This window comes from Parambassis ranga, chromosome 9 (genome assembly GCF_900634625.1).
Source record: "Parambassis ranga chromosome 9, fParRan2.1, whole genome shotgun sequence".
Lineage (NCBI taxonomy): Eukaryota > Metazoa > Chordata > Actinopteri > Ambassidae > Parambassis > Parambassis ranga.
This window is the reverse complement of record NC_041030.1, coordinates 17,252,251-17,272,606: the sequence shown is the minus strand read 5'-3', so window position 1 is coordinate 17,272,606 and position 20,356 is coordinate 17,252,251. Positions and strand designations below refer to the sequence as shown.

The window sequence follows — 20,356 nt, the reverse complement described above, 5'->3', positions numbered from 1 at the left end:
AGCCGGAGATCGTCAATGAAGAGAGAGGCCTCACTTTGTGAGGTCAGGGCGGAGGCGTTAGCCTTTTCGTTACACATTCACACATTTAAAAAGACAAACTATGTAGTATATTGTTACAGATAACATATTTTAACTGTTAATCCACGTAGAAGGAAAAGTATTTTAGCTGAAATCTTGCTTCACGCTGTCAACTTAACTGGCTCCCTACTTAGCTAGGCTAAGCTAGCCGAGGGCAGAGGAGCCTGTTAGCATTATTAGCACAGTCCTAGCTAGCTAAGCAATCATTCAAATCAAACTCTTTATTTATATAACACATTCCGTGCAGGTTATAGTTCAATTCAATCAATAAAAACCAATAGTGATAATGAGTCAAATCCAATGAGAACGACAGTAAAAAGAGATTTTAATGAAGCACGTTCAGTTCAGTTATGAACACTAATAACACTTGTTTAGGTCTAGCTAACAAACAAACTATAATGTTTTCATCCAGTAACTTACCCACCATAATTTCTGGGAACAAAGAAAGATGTTTTTGTTATGTAAGCTAGCCTTTTATCTGTAGGAAGGTGACTTAACCATTTCTGCTGCCAGTAGTTTAATTTTTATCATAATGCTGAAGAGAAAAGTATTAAATATTGTCAAAAGAAAACAAAAGTGCACAGTCATGTTATAAACTGTATTCAAATGTGTTTATTCAGTTTTACATATGAATGCTGTATTTTAGGAGCAGGTGTAGTTTTACATGGGGCGCTCCAAAGTCCAGTTGTGGATCTCACAGACACGTCTGCCTGTATAACTAAACAAAAGAGGTGAAATCTGATCTGTGACTGTTTAACACAGGACACAAACCAGTTCTGCCTCCTTCTGCTCAGGCTTTAATTTGCTGTCTCCTTTAGAAGATGAAGACGCAGCAGCAGCCATTAAAACTGGGCCAATCATTAGCTCAATATAGAGATGATGTTCTGCTCTGAGTTCAATGTTTCACTGCTGATCTAACACAGTTGATTGAAGGGGTTAATATTTCCCTTAAATCCATTGTGCTTCAGTTTCATAAACAACAATTCACACAGGCAAAGGGCAGTCAGTTCTTTTTATAGACCTCATACAGTCTGCAGAACAATGAGGAGCCCAGCCCACAGGAATCATGTTCTACATATTGATCACAACAAAGCCTTTGTCCAAACCTGCAGTCGTGAACACAAATAGAACTGCGTCAATGCCTTAGGGCCCCTCATTCACCAGGAGTGTGAACAGATCAAATATAACTAAATCCTATTTAATTTAATTTAATTTAATTTAATTTAATTTAATTTAATTTAATTTAATTTAATTTAATTTAATTTAATTTACCACCTCCATATTTTGTTTTTTAGAAATTATTGCATTACTATATATATGAATATAATAAATTATACTACGCATACTGTAAAGTTAATTTGTTAATTTGTTCAATGGAAATCCATCTAAAAAATATGTGCATAATGCTAGCATGTCAAAAAAACCTTTTCAAAGAAATACATTTATTTTAAAACAATTTTCTCAGGGAGACTCTATAAATTGTAAGTGTGCCGTTTGATCGGAGGAACAGGTGATGAAGGGTAGTGCAGGTGAAGTGTGGGTTAACATGCACAGCAACCAAACATTTCTGTCCAGCTGAATGAGCGGAGGTACTTTTCCACTGTCTGCAGGGCTGATATTAGCCTGACTTTACGAGCTCAGTGCAGAATTAAAAAAAATATATAATGTGTAGTATGTGACATGTTTGAACTGTCCTTGTGCGCTTAGAGGAGGAAGAAGTGCCTCAGTTGGAGTGTGTCTCGGTGCATACATTATTCAAATGCAGTGACCATGACTTGAAAAAACATTCACTTTAATTAAACATGAGATTGTTAAGTCATTGAAGTGACTGTTGTCGTGAGGTGTGAGGGATCCAGTGCACTCTCTGTTTTACTATAGCCATTAAAGTGTGAGACAGTATAGGAACTGTGAGGCCACGAAACTGTCACAAACCGTCACGCAAGGCACCCTGAAACAGGAAGTGATGTCAGTGACACTGTGGCTTGGTTGCGTGACTTGTTCTCACCAGAAACAAACAGGTATAATTTTGACATTTTTTAACCATCACAGTCATCTAAGAGACATCACAAGCAGAGACATGACACACAATCAGAGGTGACACTGAATTCATGAATAATACAGGAGGCAGAGAGGAGATGTTTGGGATTAGGGGCAAAACTAACAGTAGAAGTCTGCCTGGAATGCTGTTAAATATAGATAAATACTTACTTATATGTAATAAAAGGTTGACTTATATTCCTTTTATGGATAAAAATCAAACAGGGATTACACCTAGACCTGCAAAAACACATGATCATTTAGTGTCCATTCACCTTTTGTTCACTTGTAAATGAACTACAAACTGACACTGACTAACACAGGGTGGAGAGAAGGCATGGCAGTGCTCCGACTGTTCACACCTTTAAAAGGGAGCATCTGATCTGACATGTCAGGTGTTACGGGAGGAGGAGGAAGAGGAGGAAGAGGGAGAAAAGACCCATCCACCTGAACCGAGTGCAGACACGGCAGAGCAAGATGTCCCACTCTGTCCTCTTTACGCCTTCCGGATTTAAACTATTGCTAGTTAAGGATATAACACACTCTCTATTCAATGGTAAACGTGTTGTTTCTGACGTCACACTACGATCGGAATGCTTGGTCGACACTTAGAAGGGAAAAAATGTAAATAAAGAACGATTTGACATCTGATTGGCGAGCTAGTTATCGGCTAACCGTCTAAAATAAACACTACCTCATCCTAACACATAGACGATCTTTGTGCAGCAGCTAAACCGCAGTTCGCGGGAGGGAAACCAAGACAGTCATGTCGTAGGTGTGTCTGTTTTTTTACCATTTCTTTCAGGAAGTAGACTCGCGTGTGTGTGTGTGTGAGGTTGTGTGTATGTGTATCTGTGTGTTCTGCTTTTGTTACCATGTCTGATTCTTTGGACCGGTCCACGAAGATCAGTTTGCTGAAGGAGCCGGTCGTGAGGAAACTTTGTGAGGTGTTGGACAAATCCAGCAATAAAGGATGGCGAAGACTCGGAGAGATCGTCGGCAGTGATAGAAGGTTTAAAGTCAGGTAGGTTCCTGCTGTAAACGACGAAACTGTACCTGTAAACTGACTTCCTGGTGTAAATAAACGTGTAGTTTAGAGTGTAAATCTGGATTACTGCTGCTGTATGAATACACTAATCTGGCTGAGAAATTAAATACAGTGGGATATAAATCGGTGCTGTTCATACTTTTCTGCAATCAGACTGGATCAGACTTAATTATGTATATGTCACAGCTATTTTAGAGTCATAGATCTGGTTGCTATGGCAACCATTCATCAATAATACAGATTTATTTTACATTATCTTGTAGTGTTTCTAGTTCTCCAAACGTCAGCCTCACTTGGACATTGGTCATAACATTGACTCTGTTATCCCTTCTCAGCTCGGATGACATGGAGATGTGCTCGCTGAAAGTGCTGGAGCTCGAGGGCAGCCCGAGCCACATGCTGCTGAGGCTGATGGGAGAGCGAGGCTGTGCCACCGGTCACCTGATGGATTACCTCCAAACTCTGGGCAACACAGAGGCTCTGCAGTGCTTGAAGCCAGCGGGTATGGTTATGGTCTGTGTTATTTGGTGGGTGGAGGGTACAGTGAACATGTGTGACTTCACATTGTCTTTTGAATGCACAGCCCTGCAGATCCTCATTCAGCCCCAGTCTGTTGCTCTTGTATGTGGCCACAATCTGCGGCTGAGCTGCCACGCTGTGGGCAAGTCTCCAGTGCAGTACCAGTGGTTCAAATCCAGGGAAGAGGTACGTGTAATCCTCTTTATGGGCTTAGATAGAGACCAGATATTTCCTCTTTTATATGCATTACATACACACACACATATGTAGTCTGCAACCTTCCTGCAGCTTATTGTGATTCACATTTTTTGCACCATCAGGTGCCGAATGGCGTCTCTCCAGACTTGGTGATAAGTCCCATCCATCTGAAGGATGCTGGCTTTTACATCTGTCGGGTCAACTGTGGTGATGCTGTTGAGTTCTGCCAGTGGGCGCAGGTCGATGTCCTGAATGTCGGCATGTCTTATGGTGACACACCAGGGTGAATTAGCAATTTATATCCTAATAAGACACCGTAGCAATGATGTTTTTTTTTCTCCCCACATCACCAGGGCAGAGCTATCTATCCTTAGACGGTCGGCTGAAGTTGGTAATCCAGCCTAATTGCCAGAACCTGCAAATCGGTGAAACCCTGCAGTTGGAGTGTGGAGCTGTGGGACGGCCAATCCCTCGATACCAGTGGCACAGAAATGGAGTCCCGATTTCCAAAGCCATAAAAAGAAAACTCACAGTGAGGAGCGGCAGAGTTTTTTACCCTTTATTTTGGAATTGTTTATAGTTTTCAGACATTTCAGGGGGATGTCTTTGCCTTTCAGATTCCTCATGTGATGCTGGATCACCATGGCAGGTATCGCTGTGAGATCAGCAGCAGCACTGAGAGAATGTGGACCAATGAGGTTGATGTTGTGATAGGTAGGTCAAAACGGAAATCACTTTTGATTTGATGCTATAAAAGCAGTCATTCATGTCATTACATCTGAGTGACTCTTTGCCTGTGTTCTTTAATGAAAGCACCGAGGATATCTGTGCAGATTTCAGGGGCAATGGAGTGCTCTGAAGGTAGAGTTGAAGGCACCGCGTGTTGAATAGGGCCACAGTAATCAGGCGGTAGCTGCATGCACACGTTCTTTAACTGCATGTGGGTGATGATCTGGATTATTGCCACATACATACTAACATTTGGACTCACAGGGTTTTTATCTTCATGTTTCGTGGGTTGACTAATAATCTCTTTACTTCCAATCAAACTTTAAGGATGCTACGAGTTTTTAACGCTCCTGAAACCCACACTGAGCTGCTTCTATTGACCTAATCTTGTGGCACTGCTGGTGTCACAGACCTGCACTGTTCTGCATGGAACCTGTTGTTGTTGTTCTTTGATTAACTGATTAGTTTTTATTGACTTGATTCCTTTAATCAATCTGTATCGGTAGTCATAAATCTTGAGTGTATAAGATGGTAATGGATTTCTATTCTTCACTCCTAGATGACTTTTATGCCATGGGAGGAGGTAAGATGTTTACACATTGCTTTAGACACATGTTATTTTTTTCTGTATCACTTTTTTTTCTGATCACTTGTTGTGACGTTGCAGTTTTAGGTTCCAGTGAATTTGCCCTTAACAGTATTCCAGAACAACTTTACGGTGAGTCTTTTTATTTTTGAGTTCTGGCTTATTATAGTGATTATGATTCGGAGTGCGTAGCTGTCTCTCTATTGTTGAAATGATTATGGCAATGTGGTGTACATCAGTTCTCTTCTCAGTGTGCCAAAAAAACAACAACAACAACAAAATGATGTGAAACTTTTCTGCAAATATTTTTGTCAACATAAAGCAAACAATGACAGAAATTAACACCTAAAAATGGAAAATTACAAACTCCCCAGAAAGTGTCTGATAACAAACAGCTATTAATGTCATCACAGTGTGATCCACTTCCTTCCTCTGTGCATTTTCTGGTTTACTGCTGTACCTTCTATCACCATTACCTGAACCAACCTCACAAATATAGTCAATCCACTTCATGTAAATGTATCTGCTGCCAGTTATCTGCTGGTAGTTATTGGTACTCCACATATATATATAGTCCAAAATAAAGGAACACATGTCTGTCATACGTTAACTCATCTTTAGTTTAATTAAAACAGACATGTGAGATGGCTCACTGACTGCACATTATCTAAGCAGGTTTCGGCATGGACCAAACATACCAACCTGTTCAGAGGGTTTTGGTCTCACTTTCAAAAGTACTAATTTAGTTTCAGAGTGGAAAGATTTGCAACCAGACCTTCTCTGAATGGCTCTTATTTGCTTATATTCTGCTTCTACATTTTCGGGATCGTTTCATTAAAGCTAAAAATAGTTAAGGACGATTTCCATCGGAATTTGAACACTATGGTTTAGTTTACACTCAATTCTTGCAGTGATGTGAAAGTTGTATCTTCTTCCTTTCTAATGTTTGCTTTCCCTGCAGCAACTGACAAAGTGGCCCTGCTGATCGGCAATCTGTCGTACCAGAACCACCCACAGCTCAAAGCTCCCATGGTGGACGTGTACGACCTCACCAATCTCCTGCGGCAGCTCAACTTCAAGGTGGTTTCCCTGCTGGACCTCACCGAGTCGGAGATGAGGAACGCTGTGGATGAGTTCCTGCTGCTGCTTCACAAAGGAGTTTATGGTACACAGATGGAAATACTCAAAGCCCAAAACAAGACACTGATGTAATAGCCTGACTAAACTGCATGCATCCCTCTTTAGGCCTCCTGTACTATGCTGGTCATGGATATGAAAACTATGGGAACAGTTTCATGGTGCCGGTAGATGCGCCAAACCCGTACCGCTCAGCTAACTGCCTGTGTGTGCAGAGCATCCTTAAACTGATGCAGGAGAAAGAGACCGGGCTCAATGTTTTTCTGCTGGACATGTGCAGGAAGAGGTCAGTCCTTGAGCTATTTTCCAGTCTGATGGGATTGAAATGAAACAAAGGTCTAATATGTATAGTTTTCCTGTCTAATACTGATTTTATTTCTATTACTTTCCAGGAATTTTCATGATGACAGCACTCCAAATATTGTCCTGAGAGTCACGGCCAACATCGTCTTTGGATATGCCACGTAAGTCTGAAACGTCAATACTCAGAACTTACCTTATAGCCTTCACAAACACACACTCACAATTTTAGCCTCTGTAGAAACAACTCTACCCTGTCTCCATCAACACATGTCACTAACCTCTGCATCAACTCCTCAAGCAGCACATTAATCACCAAAACCCTTCACCACATCACCCCTGTCCAAAACCACTGGCTTCTTCTTTCCCTGGCATACAGTTCAAAGTTGTATTATTATTATTATTATTATTGTTACAAATAAAAATGTTTCTAATGTACATTAGAAATGTTAAATGATCTCTTTGGCCCTTCAGGTGCCAGGATGCTGAGGCGTTTGAGTTGAGCTCCAGTGGCTTCACCAATGGTGTGTTTGTCAAGTTTTTGAAGAAGAGGCTGCTAGATGATGAGAAGATCACCACAGTGCTGGACAGAGTGGCTGAGGGTGAGAGAAACATGCAATAAAAAAACATGAAACATCACAGGCAGCAATAAACTTAGGTATCAACTCTAACTCTAAGTGTCGGCTCATGTTAAGGGTTTGTTTGATGTTATTGTGTCATTTTGTGTCCAGATATGGGTCAGTTTGATGCTACCAAGGGGAAGCAGGCCCTGGAGATCCGCAGCAGCCTGTCAGAGAGGAGAGCGCTGACTGACCCCATTCTGCCCGGCGACAGCGCTGATCTCGCTCACGCTCACAGCCACCAGTGGGCCAAAGCTCACGGTGAGTGTATCATTTCTTTTCACCACGCTGGGAAGCCCCTGTTTGTTTATTGTGGCACAGTGCTGCATGCAAGTCAAATGTGGACTCTGTTTGACTTTGACCAAGACAATTGCGCTGTTGTCGGAAACTTGTTGTCAACTGGGCAGCACGTCGGCAGTCAGGGGCACTCAGTGACCACAGTATTAGCCTCTTCCTCTCCCATCAGCTTGTAAATATTTGCTTATGGAACACAGATGCTATAAAGATTAGAGAGATTATTCTGTGTGTGTGTGTCTTTCAGTTGAAGCATTTGACAGACTTCAAATTTTCCAAGTTGTATAGAATATAATCACATTACAAAAACAGTGTTAACTTGGGTGTGGTTTTTGAAATAAATCAAGTATAATCATGGGTTCAATGTGTGTTTTTCCAGAGCTTCCAGAGAGTATGAGTCTCACCTTTGACTGCGGGGCTCAGATCAAGCTGGGCTTCGCTGCAGAGTTCTCCAACGTGCTCGTCATTTACACGCACATCATTAAGAAGCCCGAGGACATGTCCTTCTGCCAGGCTCACGTCACCGACTTCTCACAGGTCACCTTGGTTAAAAGAAGATTTTTATTACCAAATTCTACAGATAAAAGCCAGAACGTGATTTTGACTGGGGCCTTTTCTTCCTGCAGGATCTGGATGTGGATCCCAAAGAGATGAACAGAGAGACCCCAGAGGAGACAGGGATCTATCTGCTGTCCAGCAGCCTGCCGCAACACTGTCTCTACACCAGACTCAGCTCTCTGCAGAAGCTCAGGGTAAAAACTTTGGCAGAAACACTGTGCAAAGACAGGGCTATAATAGTTAAGCAGCCGCTGAATGCTAACACTACTACAATGACAGTGTTGATAATAATAATACATCAAAATTATATAGGACACTCAGATGCATTATTCATTCACACCACATTCACACAGTGGCAGTGGTGAACTACAGATGTAGCCACAGCTACCCCGGAGGAGACTGACGGAGACGTGGTGTGCCTACGGCCTCTCCGACCACCACCGATTCATTCATACACTTCTATACATTTATACAGTGAGTGGGTAAAGTGCCTTGCACTACAATGACTAGGGCAGAGCCTGGGATAGAACCGCCAACCTTCTGATTATTGGACAACCCTGCTTCCACTGAGCCACTGCTGCCCCATTGATGTATAGATATGGTTTTTACCTGGTCAACATACAAGAATTTGGTATAATTAATACAGCCAGTGTTGATTGAGCATGTTATTAATGGTTTTCTGCTGCAGGAGGAGCTGGTCTTCACCGTGTGCCTCCAGGGCAGCTTTACAGCCATGGATGACGATCACCCCATCCACTGGACCAAAAGCATCAACATCGGAAAGCCGCTGATCGCTCGACTGGACCTCCACCGGGCCATGCGCAGAAATAGCTGCCTGCAGACCTGCCTGATGCCCCACAGCCCGTCCCACAGCCCATGTCACAGCCCTGGGCCCGAACACCACCTCCACCCCTATCACAGGCCGCACCAGGCCCTGGACTACAACCGCCTCTCCCCACAGCACCACTACCTGGACACCTGTGAGGCGATGCAGGGCGCGGTGGGCGGCTGTGGGGATTCCTGCTACGAAAATCTGAGTCAGTGCCGCTACGAGCCGACATACGACTGTAGCAGGTTTTCCAGCTCGCCGGGCAGGCTCAGCATCCCCATAGAGACGACTGACGACATCAACGAGCTGCAGACGGTCTTCATCAACAGTTTGCACCTTCAGTCGCAGTGAAACACGTGTCTGTAGTATCTGGAATACTGCTGCTCTTTCTGTTACCTATGAAAATATTTTAATATTTTTAAATTCATTTAAGCATTATATGTTTCTACAAGCTGAATACTGACCTTGTATGAATACTGACAGTATATTTTTGTTGCACTGTGAATTTGATGGCATTAGTCTTTTACATAGACCTGAAATTATATCTCTTACAAAGATGTATTTGAACTGGAGCTGTGGAAAGTGTAACCCAAATAAAACCAAATAAAACAGCTGCACTTGAATTGTACACCAATGAATTTTGTTTGGACTTTTTCGCCGTAAGGGGGCGCTGTTGTGTGAGAGTTTTATTTCTGTGTCAAAATAAAACAGTGGAAGAAGTCTTTGGAGAAACATGGCGGCCCGCACACGGTTGTCCTTGCTGCTCCCTAAAAACTTGTCTTCCATCAGAAACCAAAGGTTTATCCAGACAGAGGAAGCGGTCAAGGAGCCGGCGTATCCCCCGATAGTCCCCTCACTCACGGCCAAAAGTAAATCTTCGCTGCTGCGACGGAATGAGGAACAACTAAAAAGGATAATCGCCTCCCCGATACCGGAGAAGATCCACCTTCTGACTCGTATCCAGCGCATGAAATTTGTCGTCTACCCTCAGACTTTCGCACGGAACGCTGACAGATGGTACCAGCACTTTACCAAGACCGCATACATCCCGGGCCTGCCCGAGAAATTCAACGTTGGCCCGGAGAAGCAGGCAGGGGAAGAAGGGACCTCTCCACCGGCCGCGGCTCAGCCTGCAGTGCCCGGGATAGAAGGTGATGCGTTCGCGGACATCCGCTCCTTAGTGACCCGTGTGATTTTACAGGAGCACTGGCACATGAAGAAACGCAAACCTTTCCTGTACAGAAACCAGGAGCTGGTGGTCGGACCTTTCCTCAGGACTCTGGTGGCTGAACTCACCTACTCTCTGTCCAAATACAACCCGCTGCTCCGACTCTCCAGTCTGGGTATGAAACAAAAACAAATAAGCCCTCAAAAGCCTGAATTTCAGTTTATTACTTTAGGTACTTTTGAACACACCATCCCTAACATTGAGATCTAATCATTTATATAATCATTTATAGTGGAAATAAAACTGTGATTACAGATTATGCTCTTTGTTTCTCCATATGTATTGATTTAGATATTTGATTCAGGGTGCAACATCTCAACAACATTGATTTGCTGCTTTTCAGTACTTCACTGTTGAACGGTGATGCAACATAAACTGGAAGTGTGTGTTTTTAACGTTTATTTGCTCCATCAGACATCGACCCCCAGGTGAACTTCTACTGGAGGAGAGGACAGAGAGTCATCCCAAAGGGGCACCGCAAAGGCAACCTGGAGCCAACAAGGTTCCAGATCGACGACAAGCCTCGCTGCCAGATCAGGATAACGGAACAGCTACCACAGGTACAGATCATTCTCAGACCAGAAATCAATGGAACTTCAGGGATGAATTGATTAGAAAATTCACAGTATGTGACAATGTGGTTTAACTGTGTGACTTCCTGTGCTCTTGTGTTCTTAGTTTGTGCCGATGGAGGCGTCCTATGAAGCCGATGTTCCAGAGATCAAACTTGCTCCAAACCTGATGCCGATGTTTAGAAGACAGTATGACAACAACGTCTTCACAGGTAACATGGCAACAAGCACGTTGACTGTGATCACGTGGTTCTGAGAACATTACATTTTAATTTATTCACCTTTATTCAGGGATCAATAATGCGTCTGTCTGTCTGTCTGTCTGAATGTGATCATGGCTTGAGTTATGTCTTTTTGTCAATAGGGGGTGCTAATGTTTAGCTCAGTCATTGATCAGTTATTTAAAGCAGTACATTCTCTTGGTCACATGAACAGGTGCGAAGCTTCCAGACCCTGCATGTTATGGACACACTCAGTTCCACCTGGTGCCGGACAGGTTTCACAGGGACCGGATGGCTCGACGGCAGCAGTCTGACCAGGTGGAGGTGTTCCTCAGAGCCAATGGACTCACCAGCCTGTTTGCCTGGACAGGAGCTCAGGCCATGTACCAGGGTGAGTCTTCCACAAAGCGAAGATGCATCTCTGTCTACACCCTGGTTTATTTTTGTCTTTGAAGTGGAGAGCAGTAGGAGCTGGTAGTCACACTTCCTTCTCACCTCCTGTAGGTTTCTGGGCGCAGGAGGACGTCACCAGGCCTTTCGTATCCCAGGCCGTGGTCACAGATGGTCATTTCTTCTCCTTTTTCTGCTACCAGCTCAACACGTTGGCTCTTTCAGTAGATACAGACGTCAACAACCCCAGAAAAAACCTTCTGTGGGGCACCGAGAGCCTACGGCTCTATGACAGAGTCCAGGACGGAGAGGTGGTGGGTCTGAACGATGGCGTCCTCAAGCTTCTGCTTCAGTTCCTTATGAACCAGCCGTAGAGAGCTTTAGTTCTCTAGAAGCTTTCTGTGGTTGCTCATCACTTTGACTTTGCAGTGTGGTGTTATGTCCAGATGCACTACTATCTGAAGCAGCTCTTTGTGCCCGACAGATCCTGCTGAAGGTGCACACACTCATATATTATTGTATGAATGATGCAAAAATAATCCAGGAGAGAAATCCCCCACTGTCAACCTTCCAGACCGTGTTTATGAAAAATAAATATCATGCTGACACTTGCTTGTTAGTCCATACTTACTACTAAGAAGAAAGCACTTCTTGTAGTTTTAATATATATTTTTTTGCATACACAGTGCAGTTTGACGTCACAAAACATCTACATATAGGAGGATATTACTGAATATACTTGTGATTTGTAGGCAGTAGAGTAGAGAAGGATAACCTCTTAAAAAGTGACAAAAGTCAGTGCAAGCACAGTGAATAGTCAGTTGCTTTTTGAGAGTATAAGGCACTGCTCATAAACCACAATGCTGCAGCTAAGCTGAGGTGGGAGTTGTTCCGGGGGAAAGTGAATGCACTTCCTGTTTTCTCAGAAAAGAAACAAATGCAGATTGAGGTGTGAAGTCGGCTACACAAGTGAGTCTTTCCTGCAAAACACAGGCCGACGTGGCTGTTAGCGTAGAGCGATATGTTGATTATATCAGATAACTGTGAAATATTGCTCTTTAAATCATTCACATCTTAAAAGAAGTTCACATATTGCATTTCCTGGATTTTAGCCTTGTTTAGATTTTGCGCTGCCTCATTGAAGAACTGTCTTCATTTCCCTTATCTTCACTCTGCGTCCTGTATAAAGCAGAGAAATTCATTCAGACGTCATAAAACGCTGCAAATAAATCTCTAAAAATTAGAGAAATGACACTGTCACTCACTGTGTGCTGTTCTCATCAGCATTCTCCACACGTCCTGGGAAAGCTACAGTTACAAGGACAATAAAAAAAATGATATCTACAGTAGAATTGTCATATTGTGTGGAGTATATTGGCTTTACAGGGTCAGTGAAAGGAGGAAATACTGTATATTGCTGTAGTAGAGAGGGACAGGTATTGTCTGATCACCTGCTCTGTCTGTTTGCTTGGACTGACTTCTCTCATATAGCAATATGGCGGCAACCAGGATGATTACTTCCCCCACGATGGTGACGAAGGGCTTCAGAGGCTCCAGGAAGGTGATGACCTTTTAAAAATCAGTGAAACAAATTAGCTGTTTTTTAGTTTGTTGAAAACATAAAGTGGACCATTGTGTAATACTACTGTGTGCCACTAGCTGTGCTAGTTAGCCAGCATAGCATCTAATACAGTAGCTGACACTGACCTTGAGCTTCACTTGGCCCATCGTGGTGCCGATGGCGTACACAGCCCCGCAGTAGTACAGGCCTCTGTCTGCCTCCGTCAGGTTGTGCACCCTCAGCTTGGTCTCCCACTCGTTATTTTTTATTTCGTAGCGACCAGGCTCTGCAGCAGCCATGATCTGAACCTGTGGGACAAAACAACGGCACATCATTGCTGCAGGTGTGTCATTTCAGGCCATGCTTTCTCACCTTCTCTGTCCCATTGTCTCTGTACCAGTTCCAGGTGCTGGGCATGGGTTTGGTTTTATCCATTTTGCATTCAATCACCACAAAATCCCCCACATAGCTGACTATGGGCTTATCTCGCACCTCAGTGATCTGTGGAGCTGCAGGAGCAGAGTTAATGGCTGTTTATATTAATATGTTCACCATCAATGAGACAAAAGAAAGGATGTGGTCTGTACCTGCCAAAATAAAATCTACTTTCACTTCATTTCCAAACACACAGGAGTAATTTCCAAGATCTTTCTCGCTGACTATACTGAACCTGTAGAACAAAAACAGATGAGAGATATTATACCTAATAAATCAAACATATTTTTTTGCATATGGATGGAATATTCAGATGCAGGACTCACACTTGTTTGATATTATACTGGTTGTTCTCAAGCTGCACTGTGAGATGACTGTTCTGAATCTCATTCCCATCTTTCCTCCAGAAACCAGTGATGTTTGGCAGTTTGATGGGATTCCCGGTCCAGGTACACTCCAGAGACAGATTGACAGGGTTCAGCAGTTCAATGTTCTCAGTGTGACTTTCACCTGTGACAAACACGCGGGAGGGAGAAATTCAATGTGCAAGCACCAATTCAACACATAAAGGACTCAGTAGCCATGTTTACAGAGGGAGCAGGGATACAAAAAGACACAATGCAGCTCTATATGCTCTGATCGACCACCTGTAAGGACGACACTTTTCACATCTGTTGATAAAGGAGTGGTGGGAACCAGCGGCGCCGGAGTTGAGCCTGTTGTCTCTAACAGGAAGACATACACAAAGAAGATGCTTTAGTATCAATCATTGAAATGTAGCACTAGATAACAGTATACTGCTGTGTTGGCTTGTGTATGTTTTTGCTATAGGGAAAGGGTTGCTTGGTTACAGCTTGACCAGGAAGTGTTTAACTACTTTTAAATGTCAAAGTGAATCATAAATGTATAAATAAATTAAGTAATGAATTGATTTTAAGTCCTTAATGTTCTAAAATATTCTTTTTTTAATTTTACCTTACCTAAATATGGTTTTAAAGTACTCCTTCCACCATGATATAATTTTATGCTTTTGGGAGAAGTAACAAAAACACAGAGTGACATCTTCTTCCTCTCACAAGGTTAAATGAACATTTAGAGTGGAAATACGGCAGAAAAGGTACCAAACTATATACTCGTCAGAATGAATTTATATCATATTTATTTACCTGTGTTGATGCGTCCACAGCAGATGAAAAGCAGCAGGATCTGAAAAAAGAGCTGTTTCCAGGAGGCAGCCATGGTTATAATGCTTCTGTCCTCTCTATGAGCAAGTGTCTCAATGTGTGTGTGTGTGTGTGTGTGTGTGTGTCTGCTGCATCGTCTGACCACTCCCCCACCATCCTCCCCCTTCTCCTTCTTTATCTGCACAAGTGACGCAGCCACAATCACTCTGCAGCTTGTGGGTGGCTGACTCCTCCATCCATTATTCAGTCGGGCAGGGCGCAGCTCTGCGTGGGATAGTACAGGGTATCCCACCCTGTGTGGCCGACTGTGCACAGGATATACTGAAATAAACATCTATGTTCTTTAAAGCAAACTGTGGCTGTGTGTGTGTATTTAGAAATATTAGATCCGTCCTACTATGACTACTGTTCTGTTGCTACTGTGGAGCGTTCTGCAAGGTGACCTGCTGTGATATATGAGAGGGCTTGGCTGCTGAATGTCTTATGATGCGCCTGTGGGAACCATTCTGCTTTTAAAGCTCATTCTAAACACACACACACACACCTGCACTGCAGGATAAAGCGGGTCCAGGTGATAGATGATGGATGGATGGTGATCATATTGATGTTGTGTCATTTTTTCTTTAGCCTTTACAATTTTTTGTCAAGTTGTGTTCAGCTCTTTCTTAGCAGGCACTTCCTCTAACAAGGACTGTGTGGAGATGTGTGGTGAAACATGCAGTGAGAGACTGTCATGTCTGTGCTTTCGGCCTGCAGGGTTTTTATTGAAAAACAGGTTGACACAGGGGGCTTATATTATGTGTGGATATGGTGTGGCCAGGAGTGACTTGGAACCCTAACCACTCAGGGGTTTCATTACATTAAATGTGACATATTGCATTTAATTACATTAAGGCAAAATCTATCCATCTTCTGAACCTGCTTTTGTCCTCTAGTACATTGTCACAGGGGGCTGTAGCCTATCCCAGCTATCCATGGGCAAGAGTCAGGGTACACCCTGGACAGGTCACCAGTCCATCTCAGGGCAACATACAGAGACAAACAACCATTTGCACTCACACAAGGCAATTTAGAGTTGCACAAGCCATTGAATTTATTAAAATTTACGGTAATATTTTACATGAAGATGTAATTCAGACCGTAGTACAGTAGGTGGCAGTATGCACCCTATAAGTAATGGTTGCAATGCAACATAAAAAACAAAAAAGACTACTAGATACACAGTGGTGGTGGAGTCACAGAAAGATGACATCAAGTCATTCAGATGTAGTGATAGTAGATAAAACAGGCTACTGCTGAAAAATAAAGGTGTTTGAACTAAGGTTTTGCATGTGTATGTTTTTGGTTGGGGAGGGCTCCTGGCCTGCTGGGATGAATTTCTCATACCTAACACATTAGTAGCTAAGATGCTGGTGTCTGTCAGGGCTGTGTCTTTACAGGCAGGTAATGAAAGCAGCATATGACTTATGAAGTGAACAACAGTGGGTGCATAGAAATGTTGAGAAACAAAACAAAAGCATAATTTTGTGTTTTAACATCTATATTAATTTTGTGTGTATTGTTGCAACTTGTATTGTCTGTGTGAATTCGATTTTAGCACTTTGACCTGAGAGATTGCAGACTTCTCTTAGCCAGCTCCTATGTTATGGGGGTTTTCTTTTGCCCCTTTTTCACAAAGTATTTTTTTAAATTAATTTATTAATTAAAATAATTTATTAAATAAGTGTGATTTGATTCTCTGTATAAATTGTCTTGGCCTAATATGTTTTTCTTCTGATCTCTGACTGCCGGACCAGACCGGGTTAACGTCGAATCTCCTGTCCACACTCCAATCCAGTAGGTGGCGGTAATGCACATTACAAGTTGGTTACCAACCAATAATCTTCTTAAAAGAAGAAGAAGCAGACAGTCTGCCTAAAACCAAAGAAGAAGAAGATCGTCAAGCTCAAAGTTTTCCTAACTGCAGCGCTGGAACATGCATAAACTCTGAAATATACGTTTAAAAACAATTATAGCTAGCTAGCTATGTATTTACGTCAGATTTTGCGGACACCGTTCGTGGGGATCAGAACGGCCCAGCTCACCTGTTTGCTCCGTTCTACTCGAGCCGAGGTAGCTGCTCTCATTCTCACACACTCTGTGCTTTCGTTGGCTGCTGCTGGTGGCTGCGGTAAACCTGCAGTATTACCCCAAAACCACAACCAAGAGGTTTGGTTTAACGTGACAGCTTTACGCTACAACATGTGTGCAGTTATCAGCAGTGTATTTTCCTCTGTGTCCTCCTCATTAGAGACCACTGTGCACCAAAAACAACGAGGTGAGGCTGGCAGAGGAAGCCAGCAAGAAGTATGGTTCTCCGGCTCCGACTATCTTCCTCAAAGTGATTGACAAAAGCATCCCTGCAGATATTATTTATGAGGATGACAAGGTAAAAAAAATCAACCTCCTAAAAAACATGGTGTCTCATTTGGTCATTAACACGTGGGGTCCACAGATAATTGAACATTTCATAATAAATTCGTGGACTTAATTCTATGATTATGTTGTTTTTTTGTATGTTTAACAGTGTTTGGCGTTCAGGGATATCAATCCGCAGGCCCCTGTTCACTTCCTGGTTATTCCAAGGGTCCCTATTCCCAGAATTAGTGCAGCCAGTGATGATGATGCTGAGGTAAGTCATTTACTCTGACTCAGGTCTGGTGTGCTTCCATCACAGCCTCATCACACTTCAAATATTAATCCATGAAAAGCCATCACTGCCAGTTAAATCACCATGCTCCTCTCATTGTTCAGCTTTTAGGACACCTGCTGGTTGTTGCCAAAAATGTGGCAAAGCAGGAATCTCTGAGTGAAGGATACAGAGTGGGTAAGTCGTCGTACTGCTTCTTATAGACGTTAATGTAAAAAAAATACAGGCTGTTTATTCACCCGTATGCTCAATTCTCAGTGATCAACGATGGGAAGCATGGCGCTCAGTCAGTCTACCACCTTCACGTCCATGTCCTGGGAGGAAGACAGATGACATGGCCACCAGGATAACTGTGTATGTCAGTATTTTCTCTTTCTTGTATTTAATTTGATGAGCGTGACACAATTTTAAATTGATCTTCTGAACAAAAAAACCCCACAAATTTATAACATGTAAATATGTTGATGATAAATGTAAACGATGATACAGTTATAAATAAAGACACAATTTATGGAAAAAAGAAACTCTTTGTGCTGACATTTAATATTCTTAGACAAAGAGTATCTTTAACACAAATTTAACAACAATCATTGTTGTTGAGCATCTTATTACATATTGCACAGGGCAAAGCAACACACACATGTCATAATACTTCAAATCTATTTATACATTTATTGACACAATATATGTTTTATTTAAAGCAGAGGTGCCCAAATCCTGTCCAGGAAAGTCTTATTGCAATTTTGGGAACTTTTCTTTATGTGTGCCCTTTCCAAACATTAAAGGTAGGGTAGGAGATTTTGAAAACTCAGTAACAGTCAGCCAGATTTCGAAAGTAAACACACGCCCCTGTCTCTCGGAGCTCACCCCAAAGCTACGCCTCCCCATAAAACATGGACGCGCATTACCTTAAGACGAGCTGCGGTCTGTGACTTCGGCCATCATGCACGTACCTCTCTGGTGCGCGCAGAGCAGGAAGAGAGTGACAACCAGCCAATACTCCGTGCAGGGTCCACCCGGAGGATTGGCTGATGTTTTTAGTGTTTTATAGCCTCCACAGATGATTAATATTTTTCGTTTTAATGCGAAACTGCCGAACTAAATGGCTGCTATTGGATTGTAAAGAGAAGTCACACTAATTTAACAAAAAGTGCATCAGAATGAAATCTCCTACCCTACCTTTAAAATAAATAATGTATTTTTTAAACAAAAGCCTTGTGGAAAAGACCACAAATGATCTGGTGTAACATTTCAGAAAGCCTTTACTTTCCTGCTCTATTGAACATCTGGATTAAGCAATGTAGTAATGCTGTGCAGACTATTAAGTTATGAATGAGAGACACATTCGGGTTGCCAATAGTGCAACATGTAGAACAGTGGGTTGTTTTTATTGTGCGATTGAACAATTCAGCCGTCAGTACTGTCAGGATTTCCAGTTCCTATATTCTGTTCTGGCATCGATCAATCCCCCTCATTAATCATTCACAGTGTCCACTGATGGCTCGTAACGTAACAGAACGTAACAGTCAAGGTCAGAGTCAGGACAGCTGCGGTGTGACCGGGTGGTACGATTCAGAGACTTTGGTGGGGGGGGGGGTAAACTTTCCCCTATATTTAGTCACAAATCAGCGTTCACCTCCTTATACACAGCTAAGAGACAGGACATGGCAACAAGATAATGAGTAATAAGGAAATAACAATGCCTGTGTTAATAATAGGCTAATTGTGTGTTAATTAATCGTCAGAAAAACTGTCACCAATTAATATTTGCCACTTATCGATTATGGCGATTAGTGCCTCATCATGATGACGCATTTTTGTGTGCGACGTACACTCACCATCCCCCGCAAGCGCGCACACGCCCACAATAACAACAATAATTGTGGGCAGTTTGAGGTACACCTGTGCACTAATCATGATGTCAGATCAGCATCTTGATGTGGCACACCTGTGAGGTGGGATGGATTATCTCAGCAAAGCAGAAGTGCTCACTATCACACATTTAGACAGATTTGTGAACAATGTTTGAGAGGAATGGTAATATTGTGTATCTGGAATGAAGTTTAGATCTTCAAGTCCATCTCATGAAACATGGGAGCAAAAACAAAAGTGTTGCGTTTATATTTTTGTTGAGTGTATTTGTACTGTTTAATTAGTTCGATTGCCAATGCTAGGCAATCAAACTCCGGGGCAACTTCAAGTTTTCTTCAAAAAATTATAATTTTTTAAATATTAAGCAATTTCTGCGTCATTTTTAACACTGAAGTCTATGGAGGAGCCTTCAAAACCACCTTCATCTTTGACATGTAACTAGTTCCACATGCTTTCAGCTACAGAAACCATTCAAACATTCTGTTCAGCTCTTCAAGGGCTATTAAAGTTAACATTTGTTCAAATATGTTTCGTTTTCAAAATATTAATAAAAATTCAAAAGCCATATAACATTAAAGTCTATGAGAGAGCCCTTCAACAAGGGTCATCTGCCAAATGTATCTCCTACTACAAATTCCAAGCTACAGACTCCATTTTAGTCTTAAAACGCTCATGAGATCCTGCTCTATCAAACTTTACAGAATTTTCTAATTCCGAATCGTTTCTGCAGGCCAGGAGTGGTTTTTGAGGTCTCCTCTGAGTTTAACATTAGTGTGTATTGCGTGGAATGATCAAAGGCAGAGTGGATGATGTCATCACTCAGAGTGGAGAGAGGCTGAGGAGATGCCTGCAGTTAGGGTCAGTTGATAAACATTCAGGTTGCCATGGATACCGACAGGCAGGCAGGGCTGTTACCATGGTGACATGCTGACACAAAAGTAGCATACAAAGCAGCCACGTTTGTAGTCAAAATTTGTAGTTCAAATCACACAGCCTGTGCTTCTTATAGTCTTATGGTATTATTCCAGCCTCAGACCTCTCATATGGTATATTCACAGGCTATTCTTTAAGGACAGTGACTTCATACTGTTCTTGCCTTCAGCAACATTTTCTACTTTTCAAAATAAGAGCTGCATCTTTCTAAATTCTTAACTGTGTTTCAGCAAATTAAATTCAGATTGCAGATTCTCCAGCAATTCAGAGCAATCCTTCACATCAGCATTCAAAGCAATGCTTCAGCTGCAGCAATCAAACTTGTATTTTCTTCAGGA

The 20,356-nt window shown here is 42.4% G+C and overlaps 4 protein-coding genes across 5 annotated transcripts; 3 read left to right on the top strand and 1 right to left on the bottom strand.

The window, feature by feature from the left end:
- Window positions 1-2,510: 2,510 nt before the first annotated feature.
- Window positions 2,511-9,535, top strand: malt1 (MALT paracaspase 1). 2 transcript variants are annotated; one of them, XM_028413400.1, is made up of 17 exons: window positions 2,511-3,139; window positions 3,499-3,665; window positions 3,747-3,868; window positions 4,003-4,150; window positions 4,234-4,412; window positions 4,498-4,594; window positions 4,694-4,741; window positions 5,169-5,192; window positions 5,277-5,327; window positions 6,157-6,360; window positions 6,441-6,618; window positions 6,725-6,796; window positions 7,107-7,234; window positions 7,364-7,513; window positions 7,926-8,083; window positions 8,173-8,298; window positions 8,793-9,535. In XM_028413400.1, the coding sequence occupies exons 1-17, from the start codon at window positions 2,991-2,993 to the stop codon at window positions 9,282-9,284; spliced, it is 2,493 nt and encodes an 830-aa protein (XP_028269201.1). In that variant the 5' UTR covers window positions 2,511-2,990; the 3' UTR covers window positions 9,285-9,535. The 2 variants fall into 2 exon arrangements, with proteins under 2 accessions (XP_028269201.1, XP_028269202.1); XM_028413401.1 differs by lacking the exon at window positions 4,694-4,741.
- Window positions 9,536-9,656: 121 nt separating this feature from the next.
- On the top strand, window positions 9,657-11,952 carry mrps30 (mitochondrial ribosomal protein S30). Its single transcript, XM_028415352.1, has 5 exons — window positions 9,657-10,276; window positions 10,576-10,721; window positions 10,840-10,945; window positions 11,169-11,345; window positions 11,459-11,952. Exons 1-5 carry the CDS (start codon window positions 9,667-9,669, stop codon window positions 11,716-11,718), a joined length of 1,299 nt encoding a protein of 432 aa, XP_028271153.1. The 5' UTR covers window positions 9,657-9,666; the 3' UTR covers window positions 11,719-11,952.
- A 5-nt stretch (window positions 11,953-11,957) lies between these two features.
- On the bottom strand, window positions 11,958-14,680 carry emb (embigin). Its single transcript, XM_028415353.1, has 9 exons — window positions 14,507-14,680; window positions 13,988-14,065; window positions 13,667-13,850; window positions 13,493-13,575; window positions 13,278-13,414; window positions 13,052-13,213; window positions 12,796-12,913; window positions 12,610-12,652; window positions 11,958-12,523 (listed from the first exon to the last, which is right to left on the bottom strand). Exons 1-9 carry the CDS (start codon window positions 14,577-14,579, stop codon window positions 12,463-12,465), a joined length of 939 nt encoding a protein of 312 aa, XP_028271154.1. The 5' UTR covers window positions 14,580-14,680; the 3' UTR covers window positions 11,958-12,462.
- Window positions 14,681-16,427: 1,747 nt separating this feature from the next.
- On the top strand, window positions 16,428-17,731 carry hint2 (histidine triad nucleotide binding protein 2). Its single transcript, XM_028414617.1, has 5 exons — window positions 16,428-16,636; window positions 16,815-16,952; window positions 17,091-17,195; window positions 17,318-17,390; window positions 17,472-17,731. The coding sequence occupies exons 1-5, from the start codon at window positions 16,550-16,552 to the stop codon at window positions 17,561-17,563; spliced, it is 495 nt and encodes a 164-aa protein (XP_028270418.1). The 5' UTR covers window positions 16,428-16,549; the 3' UTR covers window positions 17,564-17,731.
- The last annotated feature ends 2,625 nt before the right edge of the window (window positions 17,732-20,356 follow it).